The following is an 18257-nucleotide window of genomic DNA, read 5'->3' as shown; positions in this document are numbered from 1 at the left end:
TACAATCATTTTGTCAAATATCACATATGTATACTAATTTGGGATATTAAAGCTGATTTAATTAATCAAATTCAGGTCCAATACAAGCTCCCAAACGGAAGGTTTGGATTCCAGTGCATTTCAATTACAAGCTGCCAAATACAACTGAGGATTTGGAATCACCTTGATTCTAGGGTACTTGTGATTTGGATTCCAATGCATTCCAAATACAAGCCTCCAAACAAGCCCTAATGGGATTTGGTTTCAGGTTGGTAAAAGTGACAAAGTTCAGTTTTGGAAGGACACAGAGACAGGTTGCCCTGTTGGTTGACTATTTTCCTTGATTTATTGTATCCCCTCATAAATATGAAAAGGTTGTTGGATGCTATGAAACTAGGTGGAGGCATGGTATGGAAAATTCCTTAGGATCTTGATGAAGTGTGCGATTCATATATGAACCTTGTGGCTGAACTCAATATTTGTGGATGCTGGTTCAGTGGATAGTAAGGTGTGGAAATGGATACCAAATGGGAATTTTTCTATGAAGTCCCATTTCAGGCAATTCTTCATGAGAGGGGGATGGTGGGGTGGCATGTCTAAACGTGTGGGATGCTGCGATCTAGTCAACATTTCAAGCTTTTTGTGTGGTTAGCCATGCCAAACATAATCCTCACCATCGAGAATTTTAAAGTGCGGAACATAGCCCTCCCAACAATTGCATTGTATGCAAGTGTTATGAGGAGATGATAGATGAATGATTTCTTCATCGAATAGCCTCTGACATTATGTGTGAGAAGATTTTTAGGCTTTTTGGAGTTGCATGGACCTTGAATGAATCCCTATTCATGGGTGGTCATTTGGTCTCTCACAGCGGAGGGAAGGTGTGATGCAAGATGATCCCATTCCCAAATCTTGTGGGGTCTTTGGAATGAAAGAGATGGTAGAATATTTGAGGTCAAGCAGGCATTGGTTGATGTGATTTTGCGGAGAATGTCTTTAGTGGTGCAATGGTCATTAACTAGGCTTGAGTTCAAGGCTTGGTGGTTCTCGAGGCGGTGAGGAAATGATATGGTATCCTGTTTGTAAATTCTCTGATGGGGTATTTCGTTCTTAGGTCATTGTTTAGGCTTTGTAGGTTGGCACAGGGTGGAGTGACAAGAGGGTCAGTTCCCCCCTTTTGCTTAATAAACTTTTAGTAATCTCTTAAAAGAAAATCTGTGTAGAGACCAGCACAATGCATAATACTTCATGTTAATACTTTTGTTCAAGCATCCATGCCAATCTTATGTTGGTCTCATTGTGTTGCTACTTATGTTTTCCAATGGCAGTTTTTCTTGCTTCTTGAATGCCCTTTGTTCCACCTGATAAACTTGCTAATGATTTTATCTATCTTCGTTAATAGTTCATGAATAGCATGCGAGTGCACATGACAAATGGTCTATGAATTGCTTCAGACATCTAATTACATCCTAATGTAAGCTAAATATAATGTCATCTGTATCTCCTTATCTCACTAAGAGATATTATACAGTATGGTACAAATGATCGTTGATTATAATTGACGCATGTAATAGACTATTAGATAGCACTTGATTGCAATCAACCTATGTAATATTCTATTACATCGTGCTTGTGGGAGTTTTGTGCTCTCATTGCTGATGCACAACCCAGATAAAGGAGGGTTGGCATCAGGTTGGCATCTGAACAATATGATAGTTTGGTACATTGCAGTTGTAGAACTCGTTGATTCTAATCAACGTATGTAGCACTTTATTACAATCAACCTATGTTATAGTCTATTACATTTTGCTTGTGGGAGTTTTGTGCTCTCATTGTTGGTCCTCGGCTTGGATAAAGGAGGGTTGCATCAGCTTGGAGTCTGTCGTCAAACCTATGCCATAACTTTCATCATGAATTCGAACAATATGGCATTCCAAACTCATGTTAGGGCGTTCCTTGCAAACGACGTGTTGCATTGGAACGAGGTTGTAGGGTTGGCTAGAGCATCCCTCATACGTGTCCCAACAATGCCCGGATGTTGTGAGAAGTAGACGAGTTCCCATGCCATTCCGGACTTGCGCAGGTAAAGAAGCTAGTCCAGGAGAATATGTTTTGTCTTGCCACATGGAGGATAATCACATTGATAGGTAAGAGGTTTGAGTTAATAGATATGATGAAGAAGGTGAGTTAACATAGCTTGCATTCAAGAAACTATGTGGAAAGGGGCCATAAGTAAAGTAATTGATGGATATAAACTTCGGTACGTGGGAAAGACTAGTAGAAATGGGATAGGGATAGTTGTAGATAAAGATTTAAAGGATAAAGTTTAGATGTTAGGAGAGTAAGCTATAAGATTTTATTAATAAAATTTGTGTTAAGAGAGATGATAATGAATGTTATTAGTGCATGTGTTGCAGGTAGCGTTCGAAGTATCGGTATCACTACAAGTTCCGTTGGCCAGAGATACAGAAACAATATCGATATCGCTGATAATCGGAAATGCATGAAAACATGGGGAAAATGGTGGAATTTTTCAGTGAAAATTCAGGAGATGCTAAAATACAAATTGCAAAAAGAATGCATACATAATAAGTTTTCATTTAATGAGGGTCTGAAAGCATGTACTGTGGTAAGAAACCAGTTCAACCATCCCATCCATCCCATCTATCCATCCAACTATCTATAACTCTCCATCTAGACATCCATCGATATTTCAAAATATCGACAACGCATGGTATTTAGTTGAGAAATCATTGGCAACTGGATAGGAAACAAAATACTATGGTCTCGATATCGCCCATGTTGCGATAATGATAATATCGCGATATGATCGATATTATTGTCGACAATTTGAAACACTGCGCAACCATAAAAAAATTTGAAATGAAAATTTTTTAATAAACAAATATTTGGCGATATCAATACATTGGCGATATTATCGAAATATCGTAGATACACTTTAGAAAGAGAGTTGGACATGTAATAACTTTTAAAAGTGGACCATATTCAAGCTAATAGATTTCTTTCTACTTACGAAACAAAACAACCAATATGTAAGGATCGTAAGGTTATACAAGGAGAGAGTCTGACTGCACAACATAGGTTAATGGTTATTAATGTTTACATTAAGATATGAAAGAAAGGGAGTGAAATTAATCAAGGTCTAAATACTATGTGTTGGAATTTAAGATGAGACATGAGAGAGTAATGTTATGCATGATAAATTGATGGAAGAAGGAAAGTTGAATGTCGAGGAAGAAGTAAATGTTACGTGGAATGAGATGACTGAGTACATTAAGAAAGTGACAAAAGATGTTTCAGGAGTATTTAGAAGGAAAAGCCAATCATATAAGGAAACTTATGATGAACAAAAGCTATTCATGGGAAAATGTTCATGTCAAAGACTGACAAGGGACGATAAATAATGGAAATTTTAAACAATATAGAAATGCCAAAAAGATTGCTAAAAAGCAGTAAATGAGGCTAAACTTAAGGCTTATGATGGTCTTTATAATAGATTGGGGACAAGAGGAGGTGATAAAGATGTGTTCAAACTTGCAAAAATGAGAGAAAGTGTAGGGACCTAAATCATGTTAGATGCATTAAGAGCGATAACCATAGGGTATTTTCAATGAAAAGTGGAGAAAGTATTTTTAGAACTTGTTAAATGAGAATCGCTTTGAGAGCATAGGGACAAAAGGAACCATACACTCAAATGACATCGGAGATCATAGATAGTTTTGTAGGATTAGGATATTTAAAGTAAAAGAAGCTTTGAGAGAGATAAAAACAAGAAAGGCCCTCAGACCAGATGGTATACCAATAAAGTTTCGGAAGTGTACGGGAGATATTACTGGGTTTGGTTTATAAAGTTGTTCAACAAGATTGTAAGATTGAAGAAAATGCTAGAGGAATGGAGGAAAAGTACTATGGTACCTATTTATAAGAATAAAGGAGACACACCAAGCTGCACTAACTATCGTGGGATTAAACTTTGGGCCATACTATGAGACTCTGGGAGAGAGTGATTGAGCAAAGAATAAGGCATGAGGTGATGTATTAGAAAATCAGTTTGCTTTTATGCTTGTGAGGTTTACCATTGAAGCTATTTTCCTATTGAGGCAATTGATGGACAAATATAGGCATTGAAGGAAGGATCTTCACACACACTTTATTGACTTAGAGAAAGCATGCGATGGGGTCCCTAGTTAGTTAATCTGGTGGGTGTTGGGAAAGAAAGGAGTTTCAAGAGATTATTTATGTGATTTGAGGATATGCATGAGAAAGCGCTATCAAATGTGAGGACTACTAGTAGAGAGAGAAGTGAGTTAATTATTGTAGGTTTTTTGCAGGGGTCAGCATTGAGCCCGTAGCTTTTGGATTGGTTATGGACGAGTTAACAAGGCATTTGTAGGAAGAGATCCCATGGTGTATGTTGCTTGTCGATGGTATAGTTTTGATTGACAAGATGGGGGAGGGTGCAAGTACAAAGCTAGATTTATGGAGGGATGCTGTAGAATGTAAAGGATTTAAAATTAGTTGGGGACTAAAACAAAGTTTATGGAGTGCAATTTTAGCAACAATAATAGTGAAAACGAGGAATTAGTTAAGATTGCTAACAAAGAAGTTTTCCAAAATGACCACTTCCAATACCTTGGGTCAATAATTCATGAGAGTGGAGAGATTGAGAAGGATGTTGCCCATAGAGGTCAAGCCAGGTGGAAGAAATGGAGATGTCTCTGGAGTTTTATGTGATCGTGTACCACTCAAACTAAGATGGAACTTTTATAAGATAGCTGTAAGAGCAGCCATGTTTCATGGGACAAAATGTTGGGCAGTCAAGGAATAACATGTTCATAGGATGATTGTAGCTGAAATGAAGATGTTGAGATGGATGATTGGCAAGACGAGGAAGAATTAGAAAAGAATGCATTTGAGGGAACTTAGGAGTAGCACCAATAAGTAATAAGATGAGGGAAAGTAGACTCAAATGGTTTGGTCATTGCGACGGAGACCAAGAATTGCTCCGGTTATGAGTGAGTTGGTACAAGTTAAAGGCTCTTAAAGGGCAAGGGGAAGGCCCAAAAGGATGTGGATGGAGACTAAGAAAAGACTTGATGACCTATGGTCTAACTAAAGGCATGGCCTTTGGTAGGGTGGAATGGCGGAACAGGATTCATGTAGTCAACCCTAAGTTATTGGAATAAGGCTTGGATGATGATGATGGTGATGGTACATACAATTGTACAGAGATGTATACTCCACTTTTCTTAACTAGTAAAGATATGTATACTCTACTTTTCTCAATTATAAGAAATATGGTGCTCTGCAGGTGTACACAAATGCACTTCTCTAATACTTGGAAAACAAAAGGTGTCCCTGTTATGCATTTACTTGTCTTGATGGAAGATAGCATTGATATTTATCCACGTGCATTCTTCATTTCTTTGTTCAAAGTTCATATTTAGTTGTCATATCAATTATTAATGTGTACATGATATTTGACATCCGTAAATGTTATATTGCTTTCATTCTAGAGCTTCAACATTTGAGGAATAGTTTACCCGATCAAGTGGTTGTTCAGCGCATTGAAGAGAGACTATCTGCTTTGGGAAATTGCATAGCTTGCAATGATCATGTTGCTCTTACACATACTGACCTGGATAGGGTAAGTTTTCTATACGTAGAATGATATGGCATTGTAATCAGTAAGTTTGACGCTACAATTTTTACATTGACGACTGATTTTATTGATAGATTTGATCTGTCTGTGAAAGTATCACCCTATTACTTTCATAGTTTCTAAGCTCTTTTATTTTCTATTCCTGCATGTATGTGTTTTTGTTTTTAGTTTTTGGCATACTTCATCTCATTCTATCCTCATCTTAATACAAGAACTGGAAATGGCATCAACGACTATTATGGACTCATGCTGTAGTATGTTTGCAGAAGTTTCTGCATTGGGCTGTATCCTTGAGCTTGTACTTCATACTGGTTTAGGACTTTCCATTTTACTAGGTCCATTTCAGATTTGTTGGGGAGGTTGATACATATATTGCATGATGCCTGAATATGGTATGGTCGAGGTGCATATATAGATATGATGGGTAATTGGACACTTAAATTTTTTTTCCCCCCTATAATTTTGTGCATAGGAATATGACGAAGTCACAACTTGGGTTGAAAAATCGGTTTCAGTTGGACTCGGTCTTTGATCAGACACCTTGTACGCCAAAAATGGGCAACTAGGTTACAACTCTGTCTAACTCGTCTAGCACTGGGACAAGTTGCGTTGATTCAAGACGAGCCCAAATGATTCATGACAAGAGATTGAGAATTTGTGTACACTTAATAGGTTATTTTGTGCCAAAGTACGTGCTGGGGCCAACAAAACCCAAAATCTTCATTTGACTAGCGTCTTTTTTCATTCTCCTTTGCCTCTCTCTCCAACGAGAAAAAACTAGAACCCTAGTGTTCTCATCTCTCTCTCATGTCTCTTCTTTCCCATCTTTATTGTTTTGTTGAAGGAGGAAGAATGACACTCTTGTTTCTTGCTCTCTCTAATGATGGTTGTACATGTTGAAAGGACAAGCATGAGCATTGGGGATGATGGAAAAGATTTGAAGACAAATAGGCTATATTGCGATATGCGAGCAACTCACCAAAAAATCATGTTGATTGGGTCCGATATGGTCACCCTAGGTGTGACTCATCAGTGGGAAAACAAAAAACCCAAAAATCTAAGGGATATAGAGCACTTTCTTTATTTTTTGAAGGGAAACAAATTTTTATTAAAAAAAGGGAGCCAAAGCTCAAAGAATTACAACCTACAACCTAGAAAGCACGACCAATCATCCTAGCCAAAATCCCTATGGCATGAAATCCAGCTAATTACATCAAGCCTTGCTTTATTAAATACATACTGTGTAGACCCACTTTTGTTCTGGAAACTCTTGATTGTTCCTCTCGCCCTAAATGTCCCCCCCCCACGTGCCAAGTAAGCAGATAGCTTGAAATGGTCCTCGACATCACCCATGCCATTATGAAGGAAGCGAACACTTTCTCCCACATTTTATGAGAGAAAGGGTAATGAGTAAATAAATGATTCACTATCTTCGCATCCTTCCAAAAGAACACAACATTTGGGCAACACTATAATCCTCTTCTGAAGGTTATCTAATGGTAACGCCTGATTCCTTCTCACCAACCATGTAAGTGCCACTATCTTGGGAGGGGCCTTGAAAAACCACACAAATGGCGAGAAGGCTTTTCTCACACTCAACATGAAGCTACTAAGCAATCGATGTAAGGATCGGACCAAGAACTGACTTGATTTATTTAAGGACCAAACCATTGCATCTCTCACTCAGAATAAGGGAAAAAACCATGAAGACACTCACATTTGCTCAAACTCGTTAGTTTCAAGAGCTATCAATTTCCTTCTACAAAGGGGAACGCAAACTAGCGCATTACCAACATAGGTGAAGCATCGATCTAGGTGCTCCCAAATCCGGGGCCAAGTTGGCGAGCCTTAGAAAGACTTACCTAAGAGAATGTTCCCCGAACTACAAATCTTCCCAGAGCTATATTCTCTTGCCATCGCCACAAGAGAAGTGGACACCTTCCTCAACCTTATTGTTCAAACTGGCCACCCCTCTCCACAATGCCAACACCCTATACATTACCAACCCCTTAAGTCACCAATCCCCTTAAAGCCCATATTTACTTGCAATCACCTTCTGCCACTAACCTATCTTCCTCTGAGCCAAACCTCCAAACCCATTCCCCAAGAAGCGCGGAGTTAATAAGATTTAGCTCCCTAACTCCTGCACCTGCTTCCAAGTACGGCTTGCACACCTTGTCCCAATTTATGAGGTGGAACTTTTGCTTCACTTCCGCCCATTGCCATAAGAATTTTCTTTTTAATCTCTCAAGTGTATTCAACACGGACGTTAGGCATTTGAAAAGAGACATGTAGCATAAAGGTAGGTTCATTAACACAACCTTGATCAAAGTGAGTCTCCCTCTGAAAGACAGTTGGCAATTCTTCCACTTCGATCGCTTCTTGTCGACCCATTTCATAACTCGATCCAACAAACTCTTAACAAGCTTCCAAACGCATAGCGGAAGCCCTAGATTTGTCAACCAGAATTATCTAGTGTGGCACTTGAAGATCCTAGTCAAGTGCTCCACCTCCTCCTTTGAAGTACTCACTCCCAACATTTCGATCTTGGTAATGTTCACTTTTTGTCTATTGACCACTTAGAAACATCTAACTAATTTCCCACCCTCAATATTTATGTCGCGAAAGAGAATGGTGTCGTTGACAAACTGAAGGTGTGAGATTTGAAGACCTGCTTTTCCCACCCTGAATCCACTAATCAACTTGGCTTCTTGGCCTTGACTCAACATCTTACTCAACACCTTGGCCACTACCACAAAAACAGGAAAAATGAATCCCCTTGCCTTAGACCACTTGATGACCGAAGGTGGCCTTTTGGAAAGTCGTTGACAAGGATCGTGAATCGAGCCGATCAGACGCACTCTTGCATCCACCTCCACTTCGATCCACACCCCAATCTTTCAGCATGTAGTTGAGGAAGTCTCAACACACATGATCATATGCCTTCTCGATATCCTTCTTACACACAATACCCTTCTCTCTCTCTTGTGGCAAGCATTAAGGCACTCATGGGCTATGAGCGTGCCATCTAAAATTTGCCTCCCCACCACAAAGGCATCCTGATAGTCTAAAATCACCTTATTAAGAAACACCCGAAACCAAAAAGCTAGAATTTTTGCTAGAATCCTTCTAAGGGCATTCGATCAAGCTAATCGATGTGAAGTCTCGAAGACTCTTTGCACCTTCAACCTTTGCAATAATAGCAATAAAGGAGGAACCCAACCCCGTGGACAACCACCCTCTCTCTAACTTTGGAAATAAAGTTTAAGATGTCCGCTTTCACAACTTCCCAAAAGATTTGATAGAATGTAAAAGGAAAGCCATCCAGCGTCAGGTCTTTATCCACCCCCAAGGAGTCCACTGCCTTTTTGATTTCCTGCATGGATATGGGGTTTTCAAGATCGTTTTTCTAAAGAATGAGTTTTTCAAGATTGTTTGCTTCCATTGTAGAAATTTGGTTGAACACCCAAATTATCTGACTTGTGCCTCTTCCACCCTTTGTCTTCCCGCAGATACTTGTAGAATTGGACTATTGAGTGACGGATCTATTGCTCGTCTTCCACCATCTTACCATCCACGAAGACACTGCAAATCCAATTGTTCCTTGCCCTATCACTTGTGATACCGTTGAAAAATTGTGTTTTTATCTCCCTCCATTAACTATGTCGCCCCAGATCTTTGTTTCCATTTAATTTTTTCTTCCTTTATCTGATTTGAGTAGTCATTAGATTGCGTGACTCTCCTATTTCTTTATTCCTCAGAAAGCTCCTTGCCCTCTTCCTTCATATATAAGCCTTGAATCTCCTTTAAAATATTTTCTATTTTTCCATCTCCCCCATAATCACCCTTTTGTACCCCATTAATTTACCTTTTAGGAGATTGAACTTCAGGTGCAATTTGAATCTTGCAAGCCTTCCACATGGAATGTACTCCACTAGTTATTAATGGTCCCAACAAACTCCTCCCTCAGGAGCAAAGGAGCTCTAATATGAATGGTTTAGGACCCCAGCTTCCTTTAGACACCTCCAAGACAATTGGGTAGCGGTCAAAAATTGGACTTGAAAGGCCTATGCTTCACTGTCAAATAACACTCTCCATGGACATGTGGAATCCTGTCGAGCTTGGACTTGACGGTGTTTTCCTGACTGTTGGTCTACGTAAATTTGACATCTCCCATGGTAAATGTACCAGTTCAATCATGTCCACCCACTTTGAGAACCCCCTCTAGCTCTTAGAGATATGACTTCCATTCGACCTTTGAAAAATGAAGTGAACAACATTAAAGTACCTACCCCTGCCACCTTTGCCTAATGGATTATAGCTTGTTCTAGAATTCCGGATTCTGGCTACTTGATTTGGCTAAAAACTATCGAGAATACCTATTTATATCTTAAAGCCACATCCTTGGATAGGACAGAGATTGGAAAGTCTTGCACCAAGTTCCTCTTTTCCAGTAGAGGATTTTCATGGATGCACTAATCTAACCCCTTTCTCTTTCTTCATGCTTCAGGAGGAGTAGCCTGCATTGTAATTGATCAACAATTTGAGTCTCGCCAATTCCCTCTACCCATTTGACATTAATTGCTACTTTCCCAAATTTTTTGCTCGAGCCTTCTAAGATCCCCTATCTTCCATGAATTGGAAGAGAGCCACAATGCTCCTCATAGACACCGAATGTAATGCCAACCATCTTGTCGAACCAGATCATAGTTTCTCTTAACCACTTGGGACCCTTGTAAGAAGGAACTTGCTACCCTCCAGCTTTGACAAGGAGCTTAGCCTCTCCAACCAAGCAACTCTCCCTGTAGCAAGACACCACTTCGAGCCCAATTGCTACTTGGAGGGGAGAGATCTCCAACGCATGCAGGAGAAGATCCTTTTCTGTTTGGTCAGAGCTTTCTAGTGGGCCTATCTTCGATCACCACCATAGATAGCGACGCGGTCTCCTTTTCCTCAACTTCAGGGGCTATCTCCTCTTCTAAACAAGCTTCTTGGGACGCCATCGCTCCTCCAAACAGACCTTTGTAGGAAAGGAAGTTCGAGCGTCAAATGGGGCCTTTAAAATAATGAAGCTATCTTCACATGTGAGAAAATTCAACTGTGTGGTTGAATTGAAATCCATCGCACGCACCAGAAAAGATGTTGAACACTGGAGCTATTTCAACATGTGTCATTACTACTTGCAGCTTTGAGTTCTCCCTCCTGACATCAGTCGACCTAAGCCTACATGCGAAGCCCATAGAGGCAGCCTTGACAACGAGCTTACCATCTGTAGAGACACGACCCCCTTGCCCTACCAGCTTCCTTGAGTTTGCTTCCACGAATGCCTTGAACATGCAACATATCATCTTCGACCCTTGTCCGAGCTAGGACGTGTGCTAGGCATGCTGCCCTCTCATCAGCCATTGTCAATTGCGTCGAGATTCGACTGCCAAGCCATCCTCCAGGCCACACTTCACATCCACGGGGGATGCGCGTCCTTCCTCTGTTGCCACTTCGACTGAAATTGTACACATGGACGAAACTTTGGTGTTGTCTCTTGGGAGCACCTGCTTTGTGCTCCTCCTAGGGAAGGAAAAATTAATACCTTGTTTGGCCGATGAGAACTCCACTCTCGTTTGCGAATCCTCCTCATGCTTTGCTCCCTCAACCCGGCTAGAGCCACAACCTTCTTGGAGCTCGTCGTCTCCTTTTGCAACACCACCTCCTCGTAAGACTGGTTTCCTTCCTTGCTTCCCCATCCCCATTTTTTGGAAGGCTTCAAAGCTTCTCCAAGATTGGAGACCGTCTTCCTCATCCCTAAATGGTTCACTGCTTTTAGGTCATACCTAGCCCTCTGCACCAAGATCCTCATGCCAAATCTTCCACCATTTAAGCTTAGAGACTACTCACCTAATTGCTTCCACGTCCTTCAAGCGCACAAACACAAATACTCTAATAGCCGACGAATCCCTGGTTCGTGGGATGATCACCTCCATGACTTTTTGTATGTTGTCGAACAACCTCTTGAAGTTGGCCATTGGTAACTTCATCGGGAGGAACTCCACGAAAACTCTGGGAACTTTGCTAAAGGCTTCGACACCCCTCTCCCTTTGAATGACTTCCCGACCTTGTGTCTATGCGTCCATTCTCCCTCCCCCCAATTGCAACATCATTAAACTTTTCTTCCCATTCCTTTCCTTTGCTGGCCTCTTTACCGTGGTGTGCTGTAACGGCCATTACGGGTCCTAAAGGCCATTACGTAAAGGAAACAGTGGCAACCGTTATGCATTATAGGGTCATAAAGTCCATAACAGCCATTACAGAAAAAATGACTAATGAAGGCCATTACAACCCTCGTAATGACTTGTTAAAGGCCGTAATGGCATCGTAACAGTCCGTTATGGGGTCAATATAGGTTTTTCGAGTTTTTTTTTTTCCCAATAAAATAGACTGAAACAGTCGTTACGGGGGCTATAACGGCCGTTACAGCCTGTAAGATAAAGGTAACGGTGGTGGCGTTACAACCACCATTACCATTTTAGAATACCTTGCTCTACCCTTCTCCTTATAGATCCCTCACCCACACCCCCCCCCCCCCCCCCTCTGACTATGACCTATAACTACGTTTCTCCTCGTGATCCTATCCTTCACTACCCCTCACCTCTACCCTCTTCTCGCTTCTCCCCCTCCCAACTTCCCCTTGCCTCGGGCTACAATCATCCCTCTTGCTTGCTCTCCTCTTCCCTTGCTTCACTATCCCTTAATTGCACGTTATTCCATCCTCTTGCCCCTGTTTCGATGCTCCGCTTGAGGTGTTTATGCACCATCCGATGCGTCACTCCGCTCTCTCTTCTTTCACAAAAAGGAATAAAAAAATATTCATAAAATTAATCGACTATCAAATTACAATACAATGAGAGTATTTATACTAACTCCTGACTGTTATTAATCTACAAAACACTCATCATTCTACTTCCTAACTTCCGACCCTAACCATCTATTTCAACAAATATTGAAAATGACAAATTTCATAGACCATAAATACTTAAGTAGGATTAGGATATTGGAAGTCAAAGAAGCTTTGAAAATTTTGAAATAGATGAATGACCCCTGAATCAGATGGTATACCAATAGAGGTTTGGAAGTGCGTGGGCGATATTGGTTATTTTTGTTGACAATGGTGTTCACAATGGTGTTCACAATAGATTGTAAGATTGAAGAAAAAGCAGATGAATGGAGGAAAAGTACCATGATACCTATCAAGGTAATTTGTAATGGGAATAGTGGTTGTAAAAGTTTCTCTCTCTCTCTCTCTCTCTCTCTCTCTCTCTCTCTCTCTCTCTCAAGAAAGAAAACCTGCTATGATTGGTACGAGTCATTTTTTCTATAATGGATGTTACGACCTTGTAATGCATAATGGTTGCCACTATTACCATTATGGAATACCATGGTACCTATTTATAAGAGTAGAGGATGCATAGCTCTACTAATTATCGTGGATTAAACTATGAAACTGAGAGGATAATTGAGCAAAAAAGACTAAGGCATGAGATGTGCGTGTGGAAATCATTTTGGTTTCATGCGAGGGAGGTGTACCACTAAAGCTATTTTCTTACTTAGACAATTGATGGAGATATATAGAGAGGAGGTTCGATCTCCACATGGTCTTTATTGACTTTGAGAAAGCACATGGTAGTCCCTAGAGAGTTAATCTGATGGGCGTTGGGAAAGAAAGGACTTTTAAGAAGATATATTGACACGATTAGGAACATGTTTGAGGGAGCAATAATAAATTTGAGGATCACTAGTGCCAAGAGAAGTTCCCAATCATTGTAGGCTCACACCAAGGGTCAGGATCGAGTCCATACCTTTCCACATTGGTTATGGATGGGGTTATGAGGCATTTGCAAGAAGAGATCATAAGTTGTATGTTGTTTGTAGGGGACAGTTTTGATTGATAGGATGAGGGAGGTCGTAAACACAAGCTAGATTGGCTATGGGCAAGATAACGAGCCAATTGCAAGAAGAGATCCCATGCTTTATGTTGTTTGCATATAACATAGTTTCATTGACAGAATGAGGGAGGGCATAAACACAAGCTAGTTTATAAAGCGCTTTAGAACCTAGAGAGTTTAAAATTAGTTAGACTAAAATAGAGTATATGGAGTGCAATTTTAATAACAATAGGACTAAAAGTAAGGAATTAGTTAAGATTGGTGATCAAGAAATTCCCCAAAATGACCACTCCTGATATCTTGGGACGATAATTGTTGAGAGTGGAGAGATTGAGAAGGATGTTGCCGATAGAATTCAAGCTAGGTGGAAGAAATGGAGACGTGCTGCTGGAGTTTTATGTGATCTTCGGGTATCAATCAAACTGAAGGGGACATTTCATAGGATAGCTATAAGAACAGCCATGCTTTATGGGACAAAATGTTGTGCAATTAAGGAATGTGCTGATAGGATGAGTGGAGCTGAAATGTGGATGTTATGATGGATGGGTACAAAATGAGGAAGAATAGAATTAGAAATGAATACATTTGGAGGAACTTAGGAGTGGTATGAAAAAAAGTGGTATCAATATGTAATAAGATATGATGTGAAAGTAGTTAGATGGTTTGGTCATGTGCAACGGAGACCAAGAACTCTGCTGGTTAGCGGTGAGTTGTTGTAATTTGAACGCTCTAAAAAGGTAAGGAGAAGGCCCAAAAAGACGTGGGTGGAGGTACTAAGAAAAGGCTTGATGGCCTATGGTCCAACTGAAAGTGATGGCCCTTGATTGAGTGGAACGGCAGAAAAGGATCCATTTACCTGACCTCAATTAGTTGGGATGAGGCTTAGATGACAATGATGAAGATTATAAATGACAAAAATACTCCTTAATCCCATTACAACCACGCACATCCTCAGAAAATCTGCCATAACTTGCTCATACGGTGTTGGAGTTGCATGATCTTGAGTTCATTGGAAAGCTAACTTAATAGGCCTTTACGGAAATAGTAACTGAAACTTTTAACTCTAATTAAATAAGTAAAAACTAAGAAAAAAATCTGTCTAAAATAAACAAGCTTGACTTTTGAGTCACTCAAACAGAGGACTTCATGTGGGGTCCATGATGGTGGCCCACTACGAACAAGATCTCGATCATGGTTCTTCAGGGTCAGTTGATAATCCATACATGATTCTTTGAAAATTTGGGCCTTTGAATGGTTTAACCATGGTCTGTGTGAAGATCCATGTTGGAGATTGGTTTTGAACAGATGCTACCTGCATCTCTCTCTCTCTCTCTCTCTCTCTCTCTCTCTCTCTCTCTCAGCCTTTTGGGAGCCATTATTTTTACATGCTGACCAGTTTTTAGGGGTAATTCAAAAAATTTGCTGGAAAAAACAAAATTACGAGGTGGGAGAAGCCCCCACCCAAGAGAAACAAATGCAACAACTTCATGACAAAAACATGACAAGAATGCAAATATCACAAAACATGTGGAAGCATGGATGGACACATTCCATACCATAGGAGAAGTCTATCTTTCAATGCCCTAGATTTAGCAAGCCCGCCGGCCACCTCCTTTGCCTCTCTAGGAATCCAGGATAAAGCCACAAATCTACGTATGCACCTGTCTAAGGGATTGTCCATGATATCAACAACCCTACACGGTTAGGAGCTAGAGAGGCCCAAAGAGAGCATTTGGGGAGTTAACCTTCAATAATTACTGGAAGAAAGTTGAGCTACTCAAGTACTTAAGTTCCCTGTAGTAGAGTGGCAGCTTCGGATCCATTCAAGTCTTTTATACCGATGGGACCCGGAAATTCATCCAGAACGCAAATGACGGCTCCCACAACACAGATACCAGGATTGCCAAATGAGCAACCATCAAAGTCAACTTTGAAATTGCCTTCAGAAGGTGGCTTCCAAACTTCAATCTTCTTAGAATTGTGCCATCCACATTGAATGACATGTTCCTAATTTTAAACATTGATGGATTATGATAAGCCTTAACAATATGGAATCTTCTTTGGTCCACATCACAGTGTTTATGAATACCTTTATTAAACAATCAGTGGCCTCTTCATCAATGTTAAGAAAAATAAATAAAAATTCAGTGATCCCGAGTTATTAAACACTGTTGAGTTTCATTGATTGTATGGTTCCAGGAAACTGAGGAGCTGATTGCAGATGTTTTGGGAGTAGAAGTGTTCAGGCAGACGATTGCTGGAAATATTCTTGTTGGTAGTTACTGTGCATTCTCCAATAGAGGTGGATTGGTAAGAAATGAAAGAAACCTAAGCTTTTTTCAACCTGTTTAATGGACTCCAATCTAACACCCCCAGTTCAAACAGGTTCATCCGCATACATCTATCGAAGACCTTGATGAACTGTCAACGCTCCTTCAAGTCCCTCTTGTTGCAGGAACCGTGAACAGGGGCAGTGAAGTCATTGCTGCTGGAATGACCGTTAATGACTGGACAGCTTTCTGTGGGTCGGACACGACAGCGACGGAGCTCTCTGTCATTGAAAGCGTTTTCAAATTGAGAGAAGCTCAGCCAAGTGCAATTGTTGATGAGATGAGGAAATCATTGATTGACAGCTATGTTTGAGTGCTTGCTCTTGGCCTTCTCAATGGAAAATATAATACCCAGGCCTATCTTTAAATTTCAAAAGCTTTTGGCACAGTATATAAAGCCTTTGTTTTCTTCATTTTAAAACCTGAACTGATGGCTCGGTTCGAACTCATCTGACAGCCAGTCCAACCAGTTCAACCTGTGATGTCATCATCATGCCCTCAATAGTGAACCGATTAAAAGTAGTAAAAAGGAAAAGCTATAAAGGGTTTGGATCATCTTGGTGGAACGGTTAATGATTGTACCAGAAAATCCCTGTGACCCAGGCAGTCTGAATTTAAAAATAGTTCCCATGGTGTCCCAGCCCAAAAAGTCTACCAGCTCCTCTTGGGGTTCTAAAACATCACATGCTGGGCAATTTCTTATTTTTGCTTTTTTAGCTATATTTGGGAAGCATCCTGTATGAATGAATATTTAGACTGTTGTGGCCTTGAGCCTGATGGCATACTTATTTCTCTTCGACAATGGGAGCTGAAGGACAGTTTGCAGAAATTTCTGTCTATGCGTGCATTGGTCTCTTTAGAAGTCCACTCAACTTGGCACGCCTGTAAGGTATCGAAATGTGTTTTTTGAGAGTGCTGTCAAAGGCAGACGAAAACACTTGCAAATGTCTCAAACCAATTCAGTCTACTCATCTTGCTATGTGGCCAGAATACTGTCTTTTTTACAGGAATAGGCAGCCCCTCTCATTCCCAAGTCTGCAATGAATAGTTATGCTGTGTTTGGATGCACAAGTGAATTGAATTGAGATCTTTCTGTTGTAACCAGGAGTCTCAATGATAAATGCCAGATGATGTTTTTCTACTACGTTCATGATGAGCAGGCGTCACAGTGAAGTCACCTCTCTTTTGAGTACAAGTGCATACAGACGTGCCAAAATTCCATATTGATGAACTGGTTGGCCATTACACCCAGTATAGCAGTTGGTTCAAGCCTCAGTTGTGCATTACAAACCATGGTTTTGAGACTCGATTGGAATCTGTGCAACTTGTTAGAGTTGACTCGGGTTCAGAACTGTTCTGGTTCCATACCATGAATCGACCCTGAATCGGGTGACTTGGGCCAATTCAGCCCTGACTCGAGCAAGTCGTGACTTGAATCAGGGCTGAATGAGTTGGGTCGCATATTAGTCTTCTAACCATGGTCCAAACAACTTTTTGGGTCCATAATCAAATTAAACTGATCGGGTTTTACTCAGGGAGCATTATTGCCTACAACTAGTTAGGGGTGGCAATGGGCGAGGATGCTGACCTAATCCTAAAGGGCTAGGGCTTGGGCTACCAAACTTGGCTCCATGTATGAGTTTGGCCTTGAAATCCAAGCTCTGGGCTGGCCAAGGCCAATGATGAATAGTCTGGCAAATTGCCCTACTGTATAGTACAACGGTATTAGTAATGTAGGACTATAATGATATGATATGGTATGACGGTATTAGTAATGTAGGACTTATAATAATATGAAGAACTTTGATACTCTGGGTAGATGATAGATGGGAACTTGTAAACTATCCAAATTGTAACCCTCAGTTTAGATTGGTGAACAAGATATTGATTTACTTATTTAAGTTCATGCATAACCATCTAAGCCTTATCGTAACTAATTGGAGATAATTGGTGAAAACATTGATGTACTCATTTAAGGCCATAAATATAATGTACAATTGGATGGGGTATATATTTTGTCGATCAATGATCTTATTTGACACAAGTGTGTCATAAAAAACCTTGATATTTTGTGTCACGCCTCAAAATTCAGATACTAAGTGTGCACCTTCAGACATAAGTTACGGTTTATGGCTCGTACACTTAATGTACTTAAATCACGAGTCACATCATTTTAATAGAGGCATAATATAATATGAATTCTATGCTCTCATTAACATCCATCAATACGCTCATATAAATGAGTAATACATTCACAAACATTTACCACTACACATCTATAATAATCGAAAACACTAACTAAAATATTTATGTCCACCCATTTGAGAC

General features: G+C 40.3%; 1 protein-coding gene across 1 annotated transcript in view; it reads left to right on the top strand.

Moving 5' to 3' along the window:
* Positions 1–16900, top strand: part of LOC131228626 (eukaryotic translation initiation factor 6-2) — a 42599-nt gene extending 25699 nt beyond the window's left edge. Inside the window, exons 6-8 of the mRNA XM_058224408.1 lie at positions 5517–5647; positions 15799–15909; positions 15985–16900. Of these exons, the coding sequence (XP_058080391.1) occupies positions 5517–5647; positions 15799–15909; positions 15985–16242 (500 nt within the window). The 3' untranslated portion in view covers positions 16243–16900. The remainder of the gene's footprint in view (positions 1–5516; positions 5648–15798; positions 15910–15984) is intronic.
* Positions 16901–18257: the final 1357 nt, after the last annotated feature.

The sequence above is a fragment of the Magnolia sinica genome, chromosome 16, assembly GCF_029962835.1.
Source record: "Magnolia sinica isolate HGM2019 chromosome 16, MsV1, whole genome shotgun sequence".
Classification (NCBI taxonomy): Eukaryota; Viridiplantae; Streptophyta; class Magnoliopsida; order Magnoliales; family Magnoliaceae; genus Magnolia; species Magnolia sinica.
The sequence above is the reverse complement of the archived record's forward strand: the minus strand, read 5'-3'. Positions and strand labels throughout refer to the sequence as shown.